The sequence below is a fragment of the Solanum verrucosum genome, unplaced genomic scaffold, assembly GCF_900185275.1.
Source record: "Solanum verrucosum unplaced genomic scaffold, falcon-dt-bn FXZP01000131.1, whole genome shotgun sequence".
Lineage (NCBI taxonomy): Eukaryota > Viridiplantae > Streptophyta > Magnoliopsida > Solanales > Solanaceae > Solanum > Solanum verrucosum.
Genome location: NW_026020352.1, coordinates 2,446,062 through 2,469,382, shown reverse-complemented (window position 1 = coordinate 2,469,382; position 23,321 = coordinate 2,446,062). Strand labels below are relative to the sequence as shown.

At 34.6% G+C, this 23,321-nt stretch overlaps 1 protein-coding gene across 1 annotated transcript; it reads right to left on the bottom strand.

Annotated features, from left to right (window-relative positions):
* Positions 1 to 14,015: 14,015 nt before the first annotated feature.
* LOC125837529 (uncharacterized) lies at positions 14,016 to 21,200 on the bottom strand. The gene is made up of 12 exons (XM_049516628.1): positions 20,983 to 21,200; positions 20,426 to 20,645; positions 20,065 to 20,265; positions 19,902 to 19,972; positions 19,323 to 19,485; positions 17,234 to 17,827; positions 16,038 to 16,418; positions 15,866 to 15,941; positions 15,724 to 15,787; positions 15,184 to 15,319; positions 14,427 to 14,540; positions 14,016 to 14,347 (listed from the first exon to the last, which is right to left on the bottom strand). The coding sequence occupies exons 1-12, from the start codon at positions 21,090 to 21,092 to the stop codon at positions 14,282 to 14,284; spliced, it is 2,196 nt and encodes a 731-aa protein (XP_049372585.1). The 5' UTR covers positions 21,093 to 21,200; the 3' UTR covers positions 14,016 to 14,281.
* Positions 21,201 to 23,321: the final 2,121 nt, after the last annotated feature.

The following is a 23,321-nucleotide window of genomic DNA, read 5'->3' as shown; positions in this document are numbered from 1 at the left end:
CTTCAAGTCTCCCACAAAACCCTCTCCAAACTTGAGAGAAAATATGAAAGAAAAATTACAATAATGTTCAAATCCCCTTTAAAACTAATAGAGAGCTAGTATTTATAGTTTCATAAAATAGTGTTGCGGCGGATCGTTCGGCGAGGTAAATGGGAATCGCCGATCGACTTGGCGATTCGCCCATCATCTGGTTCATCGCCTTCTGTGCTTGCCTACAACATCTCTGTGTCCTAGACCATTGGGCGATATTGTACTGCTTCGCAGAACTGTTCGGCGACGCGCCAACTGCTCCTTTTTACTGTCGATTTGATCTTCTTCCTTCAGGGCTCCGCGTACTGGAACAAAGGGCGAAGTACGTCCCTTCGGCAATTCGCCAAGTGTGCTTGGCGATGCTTAGGCTTCAGTTTCTTCGTTCTTTTCGGCCTTTTTGTTCCTTTTTGTGCCTAAGTGTCCATGCTTCCACTAAAACTTCAAATACTTGAAACTTAAGAGTTTTTATCAGATATTAGGATAAAAGAACCATTTGAGGACACTATTTCTATTAAAATATGGCCCTAAATGAGTCCAATTTGTGGACTCATCAACACCCCCAACTTAAACTTTTGTTTATCCTCAAGTAAAACTCAAGTTCAGCAATTCAAATAGGATGTCTCAAATAGTGCTACACAAGACTAAATCATGAGTATACATAACAAGACTCAAACTACTCATGCAAAGATCAATTGTGTACTCAAAGATTCAAGTTGTGATACACCATTACCAAAGATTCTCATGCTCACAATACTTGCTACTAATGCAAGTTCAAGCTCAACCACAGTATCAAAATGCCCTCACACAAAGAATGATTCCATATTCACACACACAAGTTAATCAATTTAAGATCAGGAATCAGATGCAACGCTCACACTCAGAAAGAGAAACACAATGCATGTTTTTACCCATGGTTTGCCCTTATTTTCCAATTGATCTTCAATTCGGCTTACTCAAGATCAAAAAGGTCTTTTCAAGGCATGTAATGGGGCTTAGTGCAAAGATATGGTCATTTTAGGCACAGTGACTAAAGATCCTCATGAATTGTGGAGCTTTCAACACTTCTTTTTCTTCACCTTCTTCTATCAATTTTTCTTCTAGTGCTTCTAAGTCATACTATTATTCACTCCATGGATTGCTTGGAACTTCCATTTATTTTGGACTTTTATTCCACAGTCTTCTTTTTCATTCTCTTCTTTTTTTCTTTTTTCTTTTTTCTTTTTTCTTTTTTCTTTTTCTCTTATTCTTTCTCTCTCTCTCTTTTCTTTTTTTCTCTTTTTTTATATATGGAGGGCTTCCATTTTTCCACAACACCATGAGTTAGAAGAGACTTTTCTTGCACTTCTTGACTGCTCCTTTTCCTTTTCACCACACCCCCAACTTAAGCTTTTGGCTTAAGTTGGCTATTCACTACATCACAAGTCATGAGGATTACAGGTGGTGGTCGATAGAGGTCTAGGTTTTATCAAGTTTTCTTTCAAAGAAGGGTAAGGCTCAAGGAGTGTTCAAAAGAGTTTCACACGCTCACGGGTGGGTCACAAAAGAGGTATATGTTAGATTGGTTCACACTCTTTAAAGTTGCCTAAGATCATTTGAAGAGCACAACTTACTAAATCAATCAGACTAACGGGGTAAATTCTAGGTTTATTCATGCATGGTTCAAAGTAAGCTCATCACACAAGGCATTGATACTAAAGCCAAACAAGACTACACACTTTCGCTAGTGTGCAACAATCATCACAAGAAAATTCAATTTGATACATGGCCAATCACAACGAGATGCAAAAAGTTCACATATTGCCTATGTAACTTCATTTGGTCTCATTGTAGCTGCACATTCATGTTTGTTCGATTGAGAGCACTATTTAAGTCATTAGTATTGATCAAAACTGAGACTTAAATTTTTACGAGAACATCCACTTTCAACACAAGCGGTGGCGAAAATTTTTGAAAAACAAAAATATACAGAAGGGTCAAAATTATTTTCCAATTAAACCAAAAGAAAGCCATAAGTTCAAACAATCGCAAAGCAGTTTTTAAAAACACAATTAAAAACAGACAACCCAAATGTACACCAAGATACAAGTATCCGAAACAAGCAAAACAAATTGGGCCTCACCCCACCAAAAATAGAAACATTTGTCCTCAAATGCAAATAACAAAAAGAAATCATTGTGAATGAGTACAAAATTGCTAAAACGAAATTCGGGGTTCGAAAAACCAACTTTAGATGCCGATTAAAATCCTTTTGAAATGTTAGGCGGCAATGTAATCCACTCCAAGCATTAATTATCGACTACAATACTAAAGGCAAGCACCAATCTACAAAATATTACCTTGATGTGAAGTTGAGAAGTTAAAAAGAAGGGAGAGTGAGAAAATTTAAAAATCCTAAGATTTTTGGCACTGTATAATCGTTCAGTTCTTGTCCATTCGGCGATGTTAGTCAACTCGCCGACCCACTCAGCAGTCCACCGAGTGGTCATTTATCTCGCCCTTTCTTCAAAATCTTCAATTTTCTGGGGTGAGATTGGCATTCTGCATCGAGATCGCCAAGCAGGTTGGCGATGCACCGAGCTGCTTTTCGAGTTAACTGAGTTTTACAGGCTCTGTACAACTCTTGTATTGAGCCAAACGGTGGATCCAGCCGGGCTCGCCAACCTGTTGAGCGACTCGCGAAATGGATTTTCTGCTCACCAACCTGAGATTTTCCACACTTTCCTCGGTTTATCTGCAACATCACACACCATTATTTATAAAAGTAAAATCCTAAATTTACGACCTTGGGTTGCCTCCCAAGAAGCGCCTTATTTAACGTCGTGGCACGATGCAACTCCTCACTCAAGTTCCATTAGTGAGGTTTGCTTCATTTTCATGAGGCCACCCCTCTTTTGGCACTAGGTAGAGGTCCTACATACACAAACAATAAACAAAGAAAAACAAAATTAAAAGTAAAATTAGTAAAAACTACACTAAAAACAACAAAAAGCTCTAGTTAACTACATTTTTATGTGACACCACTCCCTAGCAGCGGCGCCATTTTGATGTCTATCGTGACCAACGACACAATCCTACTATATGAGTGTCTACGATCGTCAATAATATAGTAACCCAACTGAGGGTTGGGGTCGTGTCCTAATGGAGTGGTAGTGAAAATAGTAGTTAGGCTAGATTTTCGTTCTAGTTAGCTATAGTTTGAGAAATTATCGAATAAAAATAAAGTAAATTCAAGTGGGTGACACAAAAATGTGAAATATCAATGGGAGTTTGTCACATGTATAGCTAAAACAACAAAAATAAAGAGAAAATCAAGTATGGGGAGAAGTTCATGGGATGTGACCACAATACAATTTGAGATAAATCGTTGGGTACATGCTTTCAATAGGAAATTTGCAAAACAATAGTGACTAGGGTAAGCTTTAAATGGAAATAAGTTCCCTCTCGGGCAACTTACCCCGTATCAAAAAAGTTACTCTCGAACACCCATTTGCTGCATGAAGACTAGCCTACGCCTTACCCCACTCACTCTCTCAAGCTGAATGTTAGGATATAGGACTAGGGCTCACCCTCTCGGGCTGAACCTCATGTCGACCCACTCCTTAGGCCATTAGTCTAGTGGTTTTGGTTTCGCGACCTCCCTCTCGGGCAAGCCGAAAACACATGGGTGGATTTGTATTTGCAACTACAAACCCTTTGGAATAAACCACAACCACTAGGTGAAATCACCATTAAAATATATCTAACCTATCAGCAAGCAAGACCCAACAAGAATATCAACCCATATTTGCTAAATCACACCCCAAGAATAGGGTTTTTTTAGCCACACATCAAGAAATAAGAAATTATACCTTACATGATAAAGAAATCAACTGGGTATAGAAATTAAACCTTGAATTAAGCTACGGAAGAAGAATAAAGAAGACTCACTCCCAAATTGGGGAAGATGAACTCCTTTCTTCATGTCTCCACAAAACCCTCTCCAAACTTGAGAGAAAATATGAAAGCTAAAGTGAAAAATTACAATAATGTTCAGATCCCATTTAAAACTAATAGAGAGCTAGTATTTATAGTTTCAGAAAATAGTGTTGCAGCGGATCGTTCGGCGAGGTAAGTGGGAATCGCCGATCGACTTGGTGATTCACCCATCATCTGGTTCATCGCTTTCTGTGCTTGCCTACAACATCTCTGCGTCCTGGACCATTGGGCGATATTGTACTGCTTCGCAGAACTGTTCGGCGACGCGCCGACTGCTCTTTTTTACTGTCGATTTGATCATCTTCCTTTAGGGCTCTGCGTATTGGAACAAAAGGTGAAGTACGTCCCTTCGGCGATTCACCAAGTTTGCTTGGCGATGCTCAAGCTTCAGTTTCTTCATTCTTTTCAGCCTTTCTGTTCCTTTTTGCGCCTATGTGTCCATGCTTCCACAGAAACTTCAAATACCTGAAACTTAAGAGTTTTTATCAGATATTAGGATAAAAGAAGCATTTGAGGACACTAATTCTATTAAAATATGGCCCTAATGAGTCCAATTTATGGACTTATCACTTATGTTCGAAGTCATATGTGTTTTATGTGTTTCCATGATTTCCTTAAAATTGCATATTCATGAAAAACTTAAGTTTTGAAAGAAATGGATTTTATGATGTATATTTCTCATGTTGTTGAGTATTGAGCATAAGTTTCCTATAGACTTCATGAGATGAGTTGTAGAACATGCCTTGACTTGGAGTGGAGATACCCTCCTTGAATTTGTATTTTTTAAGATTGAATTGTATATGAGTTCCATGAGATTGTGTGGACCATTGTTTTGAGTTGGAGATGATAGTTCCTTCTTGAACATTAGAAATGATAAGATTTCATGCATATTAGGTTGTTAGATGTAGTTCCTACTTCCTTATGGTGCATTGAGTATGTTGAGCTTGGATATGAGTTCCTCCTTAGTTGTGTGCATTTTAATGTGTTGCATGCATTATGGGCTGCTAGTCTTGAGTCTTTTGGTTTAGAAACGTGCTAGAATCTCATTCGAGGACGAATGATCCCAAGGAGGAGATAATGTAACACCCCGTACACGAAAGAGAAAAGCATAGCAAAATTTCAGGACTTGCAGGTGTCACTCATGTGGGCAAACCACGCCCCGTGGTTGGACCCACGCCATGTGGGTGAGCCCCGTAGGTGGGCACCATGGACACTATTTTTAAGCAGTGAACCACGACCAGAACCACGCCCCAAGGGTGGGTCCACGGTCCGTGGATGGTGCAGTTGTAGATTGGCCAAGTCTTTGACCATGATCCACGATTGACCAGGATGGACCGTTGGTCCAACCATGGTCCGTAGGTCATGCTCTCGTAGGTCATGTCATGGAAATTATTTTAGGGACTTAAGGATCTTTTCCAATTTTAATTAGAAGTAAGTGGTGTCGTATTGACTAAACCTAGACCACCTATATAAGCATTTTAGAACCCTAAATTCACCCAATTAAGTCATTCTCTCAAAATCCCAAAAGAATTCCCAAAACTCCTTTCAAATATTATCTCTCTAAAAGTTGGAAGAAGAAGAAGGAGATTGAAGCTAGGTCAAGGTCACGTCCTCCAATCTTCAAGCTTTTGTGGGCATTGTGACTAAGGTATGATGGCTTTTCATCCATGGGATCCTTCCTCCCATGGAGTCCCCTAGAATTCCATGATTTGAAGAAGAATTTCCCCAATTGAGTAAGGTTTTTTCCATTGTTGTGGGTTATGATGAATGTTGATCCAATTGAGTTGATTATGATTGTTTATGATTGAATTGATAGAATTGCATGTATTTAGGATGAAATTACATTTATCCATGCCCATCATATGATTTTAGGGTTTAGTTGATATTGTGGGTTTGATGCCATATGAGGAAAACTTTATGGGTTAGATATATCCTTATAGGATTGATAAATTATGAATATAATTTCTCTAGATTGAAGCATATATAATGAATATGGTGTTAATTGCTTGAGAGTAAAGCATAGATGATGTTCATTATGTAGTTCTTAGAGAGTAAAGCCTAGACTATGCATAGTTGATTGTAAATGCTATGATGTGGAAGAGATACTTCCTGTAATGAATTGATAAGCATGATTGAATGAATGTGAAAGGTTTACTCACATGAATGATTCTAGGTTGAAAGGATTGCTCAAATAAAATGAATCTAGACTAAAATGCTTAATGAATGATAAGGCTAGAGGCAATTATGCTTGATGCAAGGATATCAGGCGATTCCCATACTCCTTAGAATTGAACAAGAGGTGAGTCCCCACGTTCTTACTATGATGAATGGGCATGGAGGCGAGTACCCATGCTCCTTATAAAATTATGTGGAGGCGAGTACCCACATCATATGAAGAGGTTGTGGAGGCAAGTACCCACAATCTAAAAGTAAATATGGCAAGAAACGAATACCTATTAGCCTTTATTAACTAGGCATTGAGGAGAATCCCCTTGTCTTTAAAAGTAAGTATGATTAATGAGATTATGTTATGAACTTGTGTGGATTGTTGCTAGATATGCCTTCCATGATGTAAGCTTGAATAAAGGTGGATGGCCTATGTCTTGGCTAAGCTTAAGTGAGGTTACTTAAGGGAGTATTCCTCTTTCATTATGATGATTATTATGTCATGATTATGCTTATGCCTTATGTCCTATGTTGACTAATGCTTATGTTCATGTTGTTTATGCTAGCCATCATATTTAGTACTCCATTGTACTAACGCATACTCTTGCCTACATTTTTATCAAATGTAGGGTCTGGCGTTCCCGATTCACACACTTGTGGCTAGGTTCCTAGAGGATCGTGAAGTGAAGCTTTGGTGAGTCCACATTGTATTTGAGGATTGGATCACCCTATCTCTTTTATGTCTTTCTCTTATGGTTGAGACTATTGTATGGGCTACGTCCCAAGGTTTCTATTTTCTTATGTTTAGATGGGTTGAGACAATGTCATGTTATACTTCCACCCGTTTTATAAAAGACTTTGATTGTATTGAAATGTTTTAAATTTCTTCATCTTTTCTATTACATTATGTTATGATATGCTAAGTGGCTTGTATGAGGCCTCTCGGGGTCTTATACGCATTGTTGCATCTAGGGGATACCCCTGGGTCGTGGCACTAATCATTATCTATTTGTATTTGGTTTCATTTGAGCTCTCATTTTACATATGGTTGTATTATGCCTTACATATTGAGTATATTCTTTTGTACTGACGTCCTTTATTTGGGGTGTTGCATTTCATGTTGCAGGTACCGGTACTCAACTAGTAGGTCTCCCCAATAGAAGCACATGATACTCAGCGGTTGTTGGTGAGCTCTAGGTTGATTCAAGGCTTTGCCGAGTCTTTTCTATGCGTATTTTGATAGTTGTACAGTCATGGATTCCAGTAGAGGCTTTGTAGGCATTGTAAAGCTATCATATGTATTCATAGGTTTACTTGTCACATGTATTGGTTCAGCTAGTTGACATGTGTTGTATATGTAACTTCTCATTAGTAAATCTATCTACATAATAGTTCAGTTTCTGCTCATAGGTCAATTGTTAAGAATATGTTTATATGGTACTTGTCCACCTAACCTAGGGTTGGGGTGTGACACCCGACCCCTCTAACATATAACGCATTCCCCTTTTACCCATTCCCATTTACCCATTCTCTCTCTGAAAGGACAAACTCACGAACCTTTCCTAAGTTGAAGAACAATGAAATCGGGGACATTTTAGCTTCTCCATCAAAATTTCTACTAAACGTTGTTAGAGTATCAAATTTAACCAACCTTCTCTAATTTTTGTCTTCCTGTGAAGTTTAGTTGTTGATTTACAAGTTAGGGTTTGTGGGTTAAGGTTTTATACCAATTTCTGAGTTATTGATTTGCCTTTTTACCGATAAAATATTACGATCTGTTAGTTTAGTTGTTGCTTAAAAGTTAGGGTTTATGGATTAAGGTTTTATTCAAATTTCTGAGTTATTGATTTTCCTTTTTACCGATAAAATTATACGATCTGTTAGTTTACTGATTACCGAGTTAGGATTTGTGGATTACTTAGTCCAGTTGTTGATTTACGAGTTAGGGTTTGTGTGTTAAGATTTTATAAAAAAAATTGAGTTATTTGTATGTTTTTTTTATAAGTTAGGGTTTGTGGGTAGGTTTTAGGGTATTGTATGATTTTGGAGGAGGTGGTTTAGGTTTTTGAGATATTATTGAGTATGGGTTGATTTGTGGTCCTAATATTTTATTCATTCTTGATTGAATGTGGTCCCCAGTTTGTTTGTTGAAATGTTATAGTTCTTAATTTGTTTGTTATCTTTGTATGCCTTTTTATTTGTCTTTTACTTTTCTTCTACCTTTTTTAGTTAATGTTTAGTTAATCTTTCAGTCTCATTATTGCTTTTGTAAAGTGGTTTAGGTTTGGAAGTTGTTAATGTTTTGTGTGTGCCTCAGGTTACCTAAAATGGTTCTGATTGATCTGGTATTTCACTATGGTGGAGAATGGATAAGAGAGCCTAAGTTGCTTTCTGATAGAAAGCTTGTTCACAAATAGGAAGGAATTATGATTCTGATCTCTTATCTTTTATAGATATTACTAATGAATATGTGGGTGTGCAGCAATTAATTGTATTTGTCTCAACTGAAAAATACTATGAAATAGAAGGTGATGAGGGGATTCAGACATTTTTGTCCTTTGTTAATGAAAATTTTGATGTTATTAACTTATTTGTTGTTGAGGATAGTGAGTTAGATGTTGATGTTGGGAATATAACCAAAATTAAAGAGAGGGTGTAGTGATTGATGAAGTAGCTATTGATTGTACTTCTACTGATGGTATTGATAATGACATTGATACTTCCACTTGTAGTTCTGATTATAATTATGAAGAATTGGAGGTTCTTGCACAAGAAAGAAAGAGGGTAATCAATTGTAACTTGTGTGATTACAAGGATTTACACATTCAATGACATTTTAAGATATAGCAGAATCTAAAAGATACATTAGTCTGCATGCATTGGAAACTGACTATAATTTAACCATTAAAAAAGTGACTCAAAAAGATTAAGGGTTCTTTGCAAAGAAGAATGTAACTTTGTATGCCTGGTGAAAAGCATTATCCCGGTGTTAGTGTGAAAACATTGAAAGGAGAGCATAAATGTGATGATCCATGTGGTAACTACAAGGTTAGTGCAACTACAATTGCTTTCTACTTTTAGAAGAAGTTGCAGGCTAATCCTAATTATAAGATCAAGGAAATGAGATTTGATTTCAAAATTGCATTCATCATTAATGCTCATTTTGAAAAGTGTAAGAGAGCTAAAAGAATAATTTTGGAGAATATAGAAGGTAGTTTTTGTGATGATTATAAAAAGCTTGTTGGGTATGCAAATGCTTTAAAAGCGAGTAATGCGGGAAGTGATATTGTCCTTAAGGTTTCAAGAGATGCATTATCAGATGGAAAAAGGAAATTTTTGAGAATGTACACTTGTTTTGAAGCAATGAAAAATGGTTTTAAGAGTGGGTTGAGACCTTTCATTGGCCTGGATGGTACATTTTTTAAGGGTTAAGCTAAATGTCAACTATTATGTGTTATTGGTCAGGATTCACTGATTTATTCATTTTTACTGTGTCTTTATCTTATGTATATTTATTTTATTTGTTGTTGTCACTATTTATCTATATATCATTATCTTATGTATTTTCATTTGTCATGTATATATTTATGACTAATAAACACAAATTAATTGAAGTTGTTAAAAATGTTTTACCAAATGCTATGCATAGATATTGTGTGAGACACATAGAGGCCAATTGGAGAAAAATGGATAAGAAATCTAAGTTGATGTTTAAGGTATTGTGTTGGTGTGCATGGAGAACCTACAAAGAGGAGTTGGAAAATCATTGAAGACATTAGGTCAACTTTCTGAAGAAGCAAAAGACTATTAATTGGATATTCCAATACAAACTTGGTGTAGAGTATTTTTTTTTACACTATTTACAAGAATAATAAAGTGGAAAATAATTTGATTGAGTCATTCAACTCTAAGATATTGAAAGCAAGATACAAACCAATAATTAGGATGCTTGATGGTATAAGAATCAAAGTTATGACCAAGTTTGTCAAAAATGAAAATGAACCGATGACCTGAAATTGTGATTATGAAATTTACAATGAATTCTTGAGGATTGCTAATGTTTGTGAATTATTTTTTTATGGAAATGATGGATTTGAGGTAAGTAAAGGAAATGACAGGCTTATTGCCAATTTGGCAACTAAGAAATGTACCTGTAGGGTATGGAATCTTACTGGAATATCATGTCCCCATTCAATCACGACACTTCTTTACAAGAATCTTTATCCATTGAAAGAGATCCACTGATGGTACTCTAAGAAGGCATATTTTTTTATTTACCATTGTAAGCTACAACCAGTGCCTAGTCAAAAAATTGAAAAATAAAAGCACCAAGCAATGAAACCACCACAATTGGTAAATTTAGTTGGCAGACCTAGAATGAATAGGAAAAGAGATAAAGATGAAGCACTTAAAAGACAAACTGAGTGGTTGCACCAAGAAGAGGAAAAATATGACATGTTCAAGTTGTGGGATTCCTAAACACAATGCAAGAGGTTGTCATAAGGTAAAACACTTCATTTGCTATGTAATCAGTTATTTGTTAGAGTCTTGTAATTGTGAGGGTCAAAAATATTATCCGTTTATCTTGTAATTGTGATATTTCTGTTATTTTATCAGTTTAATCAAAATAGTAAAGAAGGCACTTCTAAGACTGCATAAATTGAGAGTAAGAAGCAAAAGGTAAATCTTTTTTTAGTAGTCACTTATTTTAGAATGTGATAATTTAGTATTGCTTGAGTATTACAAACATTATAATGTTATCACATGAACCAAATGATGGGTGAAAACACTTAGAAGGCTACACAGTTAGAGAGAAAAAAGTAAAAGGTTAGAAGGCTAGATAGTTTAGTAATCATTTTAGAATGTGATACTGAAGATGATCACTTTTTTCGTGTCAGATGGATAAGCAATGTGACGAGGGAAAAAAACAAATAAAGGAGAGGCATAGGACACTAATTGATGAAGAAGATGTTGAGCCTAGCCCTTCCAGATCTCCAAATGCAGCAATAGTGGAGGATTTTCCTTTGAAAGCTCCACCGCCTAGTTAAGATTGTGCATCAGATGAACATTTTGAAGATTTTGGTCTTGAAGATGAGCATGACATACATTAGAAGCCAAGAAGTGTTTCATAGTTGAAGTCTAGAATACAACAAAGACAGAAACAAGCACAATGTACTGAATCAAGGCAAATCAACTTTGTTGGTGATGGTCTGACTGCACCAGGTGACTAAGCACCAAAAGGGCCTACATGGACGGGGAATGAATCTGAAACTGAAAAAATGTTCGAGCAATTAAGAAAGGAAAAGATATGAAAGTTGGATAATTTAGTAACTTATTTTATAGTGTGATGCTTAAGTATTATATTGTAATCATTTTGGTCTTTTATCAGATGGAAATGCGATCCAACAAGGAAAAGAAGCAAACAAATGAAAGACATAGAACACTAATTGATAAAGAAGATGTTGAGGACTTTTCCTTGACAGCTCAACAACCCACTTAAGATTGTGCATCAGATGAAAACTTTGATCTTGAAGTTAAGAATGATATGACGTGGAAGCCAAGAGGTTTTTCGGTGTTGAAGTCTAGAATCCAACAAAGAAAGAAACAAGCACAACCTATAGGATCAAGACAAATCAACTTCCTTGGTGATGGTCCGACTGCATCAAGTGACTTGTATGCACCAAAATGGCTTATATGGAAGGGCAATACATCTATTATTGAAAGAATGTTGGAGCAATTACGAGTGGAAAAACTAAAGACAAAAAAGGGTAATGTCAAGGCACATAGTGACAAGTTCAGTAATGAAGACAATATTTGTTATTTTGTTGCATCTTTTTGAGATACTAATGTCATAAACAAGCATGTTTATGTGTTTAAAAGCTTTTTGTATTTGCACTAACTTCTTTTGGGATATTTACTTAACTAACTTCTCTATGTTCGAATAAGTTTTTTGTCAATATAGATGACGTGTTCATCAATATATATGTAATGTTCAGAATCAGTTTCTTTTCAATATTTGATCTTGCAATTTTTTTCAGATTTTATGAATGTATAACAGAAATATCACGAGTGATTAGTACAAATATCAACATTACTTCAACGACTAAACATTACTTCATATTACATCAGTGCTTAGGACATTTATTACAACACCAAAAAGAAGAATAAAAATCTAACATCACATAAGACACTAAACACTAACAATTGATCTCACTAAAAAACAAGATTTGGAAAGTAAACACTAACAACATAATTCACTTTGTCATTAATGCAACTACAAATTCAACAAAAAGAAACACATGAAATCATAAATTTGTACTTTATCTTGTAATACTTGTCTTCAAATGTTCTAACTTCTTCCACTTCCAAATCATTAGTTTCCTCCAATTTAGATATTTTTTCCGACAAATGACCTCCTTCAATCTTCAAATTTTTCATAACAATCTTCAAGTTCTCTATTTCAATCTTCAAATTCTCCATTTCAATCTTCAAATTCTCCATTTCAATCTTGACATCTTTTAATGACAATTTCAAATGACGTAGGTAAGTTATCTCGGAAAAAAGTTTGGTCTTCCCATTTCTAATATCCACATGAAGAAAACTTGAGAACGAAAAAAATTGAATAATAGGACGAAATCAATTCATATACTTACATCCGGACAAAGAAATCTGAAAAATCTTCTTCCGGGATTAGATGTAGTACTCGAAATTAGTGTTTTGACCACCAAACCACAATCACATTTTCTTTGAGATGAATAACTATTTTGTGACATTAAAAGAACTATTAGAGGCGAAAGAAAGAGAGAGGACGGTGGAAGAACAATCAGAGGGAAGGGAATTGTGTAAGGGAAATGAAGAACAATCGGAGGAGAAGTTAATGGGTAAAAGGGAATGAGTTATATGGAAAATTTGAGAGAATGGGTAAAAGGGGAATGGGTTTATATGTTAGAGGGGTCGGGCATGGGTTTAAAATGGGGAATGGGTGGTTATTTAAGATTCAGATTAATTTGAGTCGATTTGGGAATTTCCGTCAACATAGGGGAACAAATGATGAAATTAGAAACGACAAGAGTAAGAATAACTTCGTTTTAACGATAAGGGCATAATCAACTAATAAACCAAAGTGGAGGGGTACTTTTGCCCCTTTTCCCTAAAAAGTTTGTTTCTAAAAAAAATATGAGGTAAGCATAACAGAGATTGATGTTACGAAAAGAAATCCGAGAAGAAGTCTCTCAAATTATCCGTATTTTCTAAGAAAGTAAGTTTATCAGAAATACAGTTGAATCAATGAGATCTTCTCCCTATTAACCAAATATCTTGAGTTTAAATCTTAAAAAGAGTAGCTCTTCAAATAAGGAACAATCTACCTCATTCCACAACACCGAAATAAAGAGATACTAACCATGTTAATATTTTTCGAAAGGTTTTTACTATATTGGGATATTAAGTATTTGATTTGGGATTATGAGTATATATCTGCAATTGAGTCATATTATAGATATTTCTAGTGTTATTTGCTAAAGAAAAACACTAGGATAGATGAAATAGACCTCCAACTAATATTGGTAAACATTCAATATCTTTAAAAAAATTCAACACAAAATGAGTGAAATCATAATCCAGCAAGTATCAGAGGCTGTCAAAAGAAATCAAGTTGAGGCTGAGAAGAATATTTTCTGCAGTTGAAATTAAAAATTAAAAAAAATAAATATCATAAGCTTTACATGAGTTTTCTCAGAATCAGCGAAAATACATGAGAAACCCGTCATAATGAATACCATTTTCATACTGGAAAGGAATGCAGGAGGGGAGCAAAAATAGAATAGTTGGGGGTTGAAGGGATTAAGATGCAATGCATCACAATCTTATACGAGCTTCAAAAAGTTCCCAATAATATTGTCGGAACCAAAAAATTGTTCATGTTGTTAAGCTTTTCGTGCAGCTTCACTTCACACCATAGGAATCCCAAGAGATCATCAATGATGAGAGCCTAGTGATAGATACTTGATTTGGAATTGGCAGCACAAATTATGACTACCGGACAAGATGTAAACTCACCCTTCACAGTCTTCTTTGTATATGCTTTACTAATATCCTTCATCAACTTCATTTACTGAACCCAAGATGCACCCATAACCTTAGCCATGAACGCATATCTGTCTGCAGCTTCATCAATCTGCAACAGAGATATTACATGCAACATAGCGTGACTGTCAATTGAAGCAGGCCAGAATGATGACTAGTAGGAAACTTACCACTTTTTGTGTTGGTCGCCCAGCTCCATGACCAGCCTTGCATTCGATCCTACCAATGATGGGATTGGTCTGGGGACTCTTCTCCAAGCTAGTGCATAGGACATATTGCATGGTCTAAACAAGACATCACAATTAGCAAAATGGTCCACTAGAAAACAAGAAACAAAATGTATATCACATAGAAATTAGCAATAATGCAACTTTCAAGGAAAAAGGATCACACAGGTCCATCAATGTATGTGTTACATAAAAGGACAATGAAGGGAACTCACCTACGTGAAAACCTTTTTCCAAAAGAAAATTACTCACTGTTTGAAATAAATATCACCAGTAGCACCAGCCTGGACATATTTTATTATGATCATGTGATAGATGTAGTACTCGTAACTTTGAACTGTATATAGCTTTGAAGTTTACAAAGTGGAACAGCCCAACAGGAAAATGGTTGTATAATTGTAGTTTGAGCCACGATATATTAACCAAATCATGTTCATACCCGGGTGCAGGAAACAAAAGAGAGACTATTTTATTTCTTTCATTTTTCATTTGTTTAGAACAACCACAACTCAGTCCCAAGATTTACAATTTAAAATGCTACACTCTGAAAAACTATTCCAACTGCAAGAAAGTAAAAAAGATTTTATCAACTCGTAATATGTGTGCCAATCAAAATCAAGGAAAAAACTGGATGCAGATGCAATGGCAATACAAAGGCTCATAGTTGTCTGTGAAGAGTCGGAAGAATTAATAGACCTACCGCCAATAATTTCAAAGAGTGCAGTGGCACCACTCGATCGTCATGATCTGCTGTCAATAGCATAGTGGGCGGATATTGAGATTCTTGATTGGGAGATTGTTCCCATGGCCTTCTGACATTATGCAGTGGTGAATACCTGAACACATTTGAACAAGGAGATTTGAGTGAGAATGACAAGCCAAGTAAATTTCATGTCGCAGATGGAAAAAGATAAGAAAATGTTAGGTCAAATGCCTTAGTCAACAGAACATTGAGTAGCATTAGACACAGACACAGAAAGGGGAAGAAAGAAAAGGGGTGAAAGCAAGAAGGAGAAGCATCGAATGTATGACTGACAAGATAGACTGGCACAGTTCTTGTACACAAAATATTGCAAATGGGGCTTCGTCCAAAAGCAATCTATCACCATACTGCTAGTTCTTTTCACCCTAGGAACTGCTGTCATATTCTTTTTGTTTCACTTTTCCTTTACATGCATGAATTGAAAAGCATACTAACAGTATGATGCTGGATGTTCGAATTAGAGTTCGAAAAACTTACTTGATTAGCCACTGAAACTCTTCCTCCTTCTCTGAGCAGCCATAATCAGAGGTCCAGGCGTGACCTAATGAGGAAGAGAATATATTTTGTAAAGAGCAAAAGCAATATGTAACACTAAAGGTGAGAACTCAGTCTACTATACCTATGGTGAACTTGTGAAACCTAAGCATATCCATAACACCAACATGTGCAAGAGCACAGCCAAAGAGATCAGGTCTCTGCAATTTATGAAGCTACCACGGTCAATCACTGATTTATCAACACCAGAATTCAGCTGAAGTAAGATACTTATATTGAAGAATCAGTTTAAGTACCTGATTGATACAGGCTCCAACAAGAAGCCCACCATTGCTTCCACCTTCGATACACAACTTTTTGGGCCGAGTGTAACCAGCTTCCACAAGATACTCAGCAGCAGAAATGAAGTCGTCAAAGCAATTTTGCTTTTTGGAAAGGGAGCCAGCTTTATGCCAATCTTCTCCATATTCCCCACCACCACGGATATTTGCAATGCAGAATACAACACCTAAATGCTTCGCAATCACTACACGACCAACAGAGAAGTACGGAGTAATACTAATATTAAATCCTCCATATCCATATAATAAACATGGGTGTGATCCATCCAAGGAAATGTCCTTTCCAGCCACAATGAACATAGGGATCTTGACACCGTCCTTACTGGGCACAAAAACCTGCAAAAGGAGACCCCCGCCCCAAAACAAAAGGAGACAACGGACAATTGCAGTTTTAGAAAGACACTAGAGAAGAAAAAATAGAAAAAAATCCTTGTTACTTTTATAATGTTTACATGGATTTTGCTGTGATGTTCATTGAGTGAGAAGCAAAATGAAAATAAAAGCAATCTGTTTTCTGTTATTTTCTTTTTTGGATAGATAATAGAAGCAATCTGTGAACTTGTTTTCACTAAATGGCATTTGCCTCTGTGCACTGCAGAGTAAGTACTTAGAACCAAAAGTAGAGGAATCCATAAGTCCACTGCTATGCCCAGCAAAATTTCTTGTCTCAAATGGATGACATGTTCACCCAGTTATATAATAAGTATTTTACCCTTCACAGATTTGGAAAAAGTTCAGGTATATGTTTTCTGCCAAGAAGATCAAAGGTAGTTAATTACACCAAGTGAATTGAAGTTTGGAAAAGAGACGCATGAAGGTATGGGTCAAAATCAATCAACTTTTAAACAAAATGAAATTATCAAATTTCAGAACTAACAATCCTGTAATTTAGTTTAGACGCAGGATCCAAATGAGTGTACATGAAAGTATAAATCTTTTACTTTAGTTTAGACATTTCAGGTTAAACTAATTTCGAAAAATGGGTTGATTCAATGGGAAAAATCATGAACAAAACTTTCATTTATAAAACGGATCAGAGGTCTCCACTATGGCCAGGACTAAATGTTGATAGAAGAAAAGATCATAAAAACACAAGTTCAAGCATTATAAAAAAAACACAAGCATAATTGTGACAAAAAATCTTCATTCACCTGATTAACTTGAAAATCAGTATGATCAAAGCCGGGGACAACAGTTTCTCGAAATACGTTCAAATTTGGAACCTCTTCTTTGAGATTACACTCATATATAATTCCAGGGATTAGGAAGTTTGTAAATCCAATAAAAATAGTGTCGTCTTTGCGGCGAGCAGAAATTCCAGACACTGAGCCAATATTAATGGGTAAATGATGAAGCAGTGCTCCTGCCTTCAGATCTCTCAATTGCAAAACATTTTTCACGTCACTCAGATAACTCACAACAAGTTGATTGTTATTGACAGCAACAGCTGATTCAAGCACATCCTTTTCATTTTCTTGGATGATATCCGACCAAGAATCAGGCTCTTTCAGATCTACTCTGACTAACTTATACTTGGGAGCATCCTTATTGGTCCGAAAAGTGAAAGCAGTGCCATCATTTGCAACATACTCATAAGAGGCGACAAAGTTATCAACAAGCTTGATAAAGGGTAGCAATTCACTTCTCCCCTTACAACCTTCAAGCCCATCAGGAAGTGCAGATAAATCACAGTAATAAACTTGGTTGACTGGATCACAGTTCTCATAAGTATACAGGAGAACATACTGCAACGGGATACAGGAAATATAAACATAGTCAATAAGCAATATTTTTTTGGAAAGTTAGACTCTATACAGGATGAACGTTTTTTTTTTTTTGGGATTGGGTAAGCTAAAACCTAAGTAAAACCTGCAAACAACAAGAACTTCATAAATGAAAGGAAGACAAAAAGTAAAACCTAAAAATGGGAGTTGCCTATGAAGAGCTTCTAAGCATCCCCAAACTAAATTCTATCAATTTACAAAGCCTCACTTAAATTCCAATTTACAATCACTAATATGGGAGGAAGATTATCAACATTTTCAACCAAGTGCTCCTAGTGTCACAATAATCCTGACAAAAAGCCTTTAAGAAAGTAGTACTTTGACTACTAATAGTCTATCATATAGCTGCCCTCTTAGAACCTTCTCAGGAAGTTCTCTCTGTCTTTCTTCTTATAAGTACCATCTTGCTTTACCAGAGTCCACACCTTAGCGGCATAGAGTAAAATTTCATTAAATGGCAAGTAGGACACCTTATACTCTAGGCAAAGAAACAAGATGACTAATCACCCCAGACACTTTCAAGAAGCACATTACATCCATGCGAGTGATACTTATCAATGTATACCTGTTCCAGGTAGTTTTTATTTTTTAATGTAGAAAAGGGTCAAAATGCCCTTAAACTATGTGAAATTGAACAAAAATACCCTCAATTAAAAGTTTGTCTAAAAATGTCTATGCCGTCAATAGCTTAGTCCAAAAATGCCCTTATTGTTACTTAATTGGTCAAACATGCTTTTTTTCAAATAACTCTTTTTCCTTTTTAAACACATTCTTTTCCTATTAATAATTTTTTTATTAGCAAATTTTTATCCTACTTCAATCCAAAAAATTCTTTAAAAGAAAAATCCTATTTTATTATGAATTTTGTTTTATCATTATCTAAATGAAATTAATGATTGAGTCACCTATGATCTTCTAAATACGACCTATATTATTCATTAAAAAGGTACATGATATTATTCTATTTTAATTGATAAAATGAGATTAGGAAGAAAAACAATTATTTTCTACATTTTTAACAGTTAAAGTGATTTTAAAAGAAAGAAAACAAGAATAGGGTTATTCAAAAGTAATATTTTCATTAGTTAAAAGATGTGTTTTTTTAATAAAAATGGCATTGTTGACCCATTTAGTAACAACAAGAGCCCTTTTGGACCAAACTTTTAGTGGTAGGGGCAATTTTGGACCAAACTATTAATGGTAAGGGCATTTTAAGACCAAACTATTAACGGATGACACTTTTGTTCAATTTCACATAGTTTAAGGGCATTTTAGACTAAACTATGAATGGATGACAATTGACGGTTTTTAATGTATCTTTATCTTTCCAAGACCCACATCTATTTTACCAGGGTTTTGGAATAAACAAAATATTGATATTACTTTGGAATTTGGAGGTACCATAATTCTCAGACCACAATAATTATGCAACAGATTAGGAGAGTCTGCATTAAACCTTTCCATCTTCTGTAACTGAAGCTGAACGCGTACACTTCGGATTTTCAGGATCTTTCCAGCACAAGATATCATCGGACTGATCAGCACCCAAGCGGTGATAATAGACTTCATGGTATAAATTGGAATGTGTCTCTGTCCCAGCATCCAAACTTTCTCCATCTCTATGAAGCAAGACACGGTCCAAAATTTAGAACCATAGAAAAATTAAGAAAGCCTCTTTAACTAGAAAAAACAGACATATTTTTCAGAAATATATGTCATACCTTTACTATGACATATTTATACCTTTAGTATAAAACAGATTTAAGGTTCTGTTTGTATATTTATACCTTTACAATTATAGCATACCAGCAGATAGTAGCACAATATGTATTACAACAAACCTACTGAGCTTAGTGGAGAATTAGCCAGCAGATAACATTACATCGGATAGGATTATATAGGTGATATCACGTGACCTAAAATTGCACTCAATTGGTATAGATCATCCACCAGACACATACAGGAAATCACGATCATCAAATCATACTTGAATATGAAACAGATTTCTGATGAAAATATAGTTTTCAATACTCACTTGGGTGCGGGATAACGGCTGTAGAAAAAACCTTTGCTATCATGGGTCCAGCTAGCATCAGAAAACTTAACCTGTGAGGAAACAGTTACATTTGAAATAAAGAACTGCATGCACTGAACTATGTCCACCATAATCAAAATTTATCATCTTTCCAAAAACATACCCACGACAATACATCAGGCTCGACACTCTTATCAACAACCTGCATAATTTTAATAGTCACCCAATCACTACCGCTCGAACTAATGCCATATGCCAAAAACATAGCATCCTCGCTAATGGAACAAATACTCAGTGCAACTGTCCCGTCCTCACTAAGTGTGTTTGGATCAAGCAAGACCTCTGGTTCTCCATCCAAGCTATCCTAAAACACCAAACAATAAGACATAGTAGATCAACTTATGCCTCAATTCCAGATCAGTTAGAGTTGGCTAAACCAATCATCTATATTATTTCCTCTATTTTCAATAGAATAGAAACGACCAAAAGGAGCTAGAGGGAATAAAAATTGAATGTCTGCAGACCTGCACATAAAGGACTTTTTGGGGTTGTAGTCCTGTATTGTGGAAGTAAAAGTACTTATCTCCTGCCCTAAAAGGAGCTTCATATTTAGGAAAATCATACAACTCCGTGATATTTTCCCTTAGCTTTTCTCTTGTCTCACAAGTCTTGAGAACTGAGTCCGTTAGATTCACCTGTTTTTCCACAAACTCCTTGGTCTCCTCTGAGTCGGGATCCTCAAGCCTAATCAAAAGGTTCAATGGACAAAACAAATCAAAATTTACCAAAGCAAAACAATAACAGTAACAACAGCCTCTGCCACAGTCCCAAGTTAGTTGGGTAGGCTATTTAAATCCTCCATTCCACTATATCAAGATCCATGTGAAAAGTTTAGGAAAGAAAACTGGCTAATGAAGATGTTCAAAACCAACGAAATCAAAATTAACCAAAGAAAGTCATGACAAGAACAACTATGCGTTAATCTAAACTAGTTGGAGATATGAATGTTGTGCTATATTCGTACCCAAGTCAAGAAATTAGCAAAAGAATATTGTGATATGAAAGAGAGGTAAAATTGTACCATCGATAAGGATTAGGAATGTTAACTCCATGAAAGTTATCTCTAACAGATTCATCACGGCGAGCAATTGGGTAGGGCAGAGGGTCGTCGAGGGGCGATAGGGATCCCATTACAGAGGAGAGCGGACGGGGAAGAAGATGTGAACAAAAGGGACGGTTGTTGGAGTGTTGGACTAAAATACAATGTTCTTTCTTGTGGCGACTACTACTGTATTGTCTATTTTATTATAAGGATTAATTACTTGGCTGAATTCCTTTTAAAAAATAATTACTTATTTTAAATATATTTTCTAATTATTACCATTTATAGCAATATATAACAATATTATCTACTTTATTAAAGTTGTGTCAGCTTTCTCTCTTTTGCTTCTTTCTCTTTTTTCTGTGTCTCTCCTTATTAAGCAAGGATGACAAATACATTTTTGATGAATTGAATGGTGAAACAAACATATCTCAAATGGAAGTTTGCTCATCTTGATTATTATTTTTCTATTTTATTTGAATTTTTATCATGTTTATATTATTATTATTTTTTAAATCTTGGTGAAAAAATATTGTTCTTTTTTTTTTTTTTAACTTAAAGATGGGCAAGCCCATTTTATTGATTATTGTTCTTTTTGTTGAATAAAAAGTTTCGCACTTTTATAAATTGGAGATGTTTCCTTAATATAGTAACACAATAATCATTAGGATTAAACAATTTTATTTAGAAAAAATATTCTCTCGATATATATAGTATAATTTTCTTTGTTGATTTATTGTCAATATTTACAATAATTAGCTTCTGCGTAACACCTTGAAGTAATGCTTAATTGTCAATATATAAAAATTTTAATACATTTTGCATTAAATGTTTAATTCTCTTCTAATTCAACTTTAATATGTGTGTAATACATTTTTAATTCATTTTGCAACTTAATGTCTCTTCATTTGTTACAATTAGATTACTTGTCTAATTCATTATTGATACAAGTTTTATTCAGTCTACGAATCATTGACTGCTCTTTCGTTTGCTACATTTTGCGTTTATGTTTAATTATGTTCTAATTCAACTTTAATATGTGTGTAATACATTTTTAATTCATTTTCTAGTTTATTGGTGATGTGCAAGAAAAAAACATGACAAATCAGATTATTTCACTACTACTAAAAATGTATTACACACATATTAAAATTGAATTAGAAGAGAAATAAACATGAATGCAAAATGTAGCAAACGAATGAACAGTCGATGATTAGAAGACTGAATAAAACTTGTATCAATAATTAATTAGACAAGTAATCTAATAGTAACAAATGAAGAAACATAATAAATTGTCAAATGAATTAAAGTTGAATTAAAAATGTATTACAAACATATTAAAGTTGAATTAGAAGCGAATTAAACACGAATGCAAAATATAGCAAACTAAAGAACATTATGTAATCAGTAAACTGAATAAAACTTGTATTAATAATGAAATAAACAAGTAATTCAATCATAACAAATCAACCAATAAACTACAAAATGAATAAACTTATATTAAAAGTGTATTACACAAATATTAAAGTTGAATTAGAAGAGAGATTTAAACATGAATAAAAAATGTAACTAATGAAAGACCAACCAATTATCTATAGAGTGAATTAAACTTATATCAATAATAAATTAAACAAGTAATCTAATAGTAACACATAATAAGCTACAAAATGAATTAAATTTGATTAAAAGTGTATTACACAATACTAAAGTTGAATTAGAAGAGAAAAATTAAGAATAAATGAAAAACGTAACTAATGAACGACAAAACAATAACCTATAGACTGAATTAAACTTGTATTATTCATGAATAAAACATGTATTATATGTGTCTTATAAATTATTTTGATTTATCACTAAGAAAATGAGGGACGGTTGCAATATGTATTAAAAATGTATTGCGCATATCTTATAAATGTATTATTAGTGTGTTACCTAAATTATTCTTGTTGGTATCACTAAGAAAGGAGTGAAGTGTGCAATATGTATTATTCATGGATAAAACATGTATTATATCTATATTTTGATTTGTATCACTAAGAAAAAGAGCGATGTTTGCAATATGTATTACAAATGTATTGTGCCTGTATTAAAATGTATTACAAGTGTGTTACTTAAATTATTTTGGTTGATATCACTAAAAAATGAGTGAAATTTGAAATATATATTGGACATGTATTGTTCATGATTTTAATACAATTATGAAATATATCTAATATAACTATTCATTTAAGAATAGTTATTTAAATGAAAATTTCTAAAAGAAGAAAAAGAACTAAATAAAAAAGAGAGGAGGAAGAGAAAGAATGGCACAGAAAGAG

Coding starts and splice junctions, on each gene's coding strand:
- LOC125837529 (XM_049516628.1), bottom strand. CDS start 21,092: ATGGGATCCCTATCGCCCCTCGACGACCCTCTGCCCTACCCAATTGCT. Junction 20,266..20,425: donor AAAAAGTCCTTTATGTGCAG/GTCTGCAGACAT, acceptor TTGGTGTTTTAG/GATAGCTTGGATGGAGAACC. Junction 15,942..16,037: donor TTGGAGCCTGTATCAATCAG/GTACTTAAACTG, acceptor CATAAATTGCAG/AGACCTGATCTCTTTGGCTG.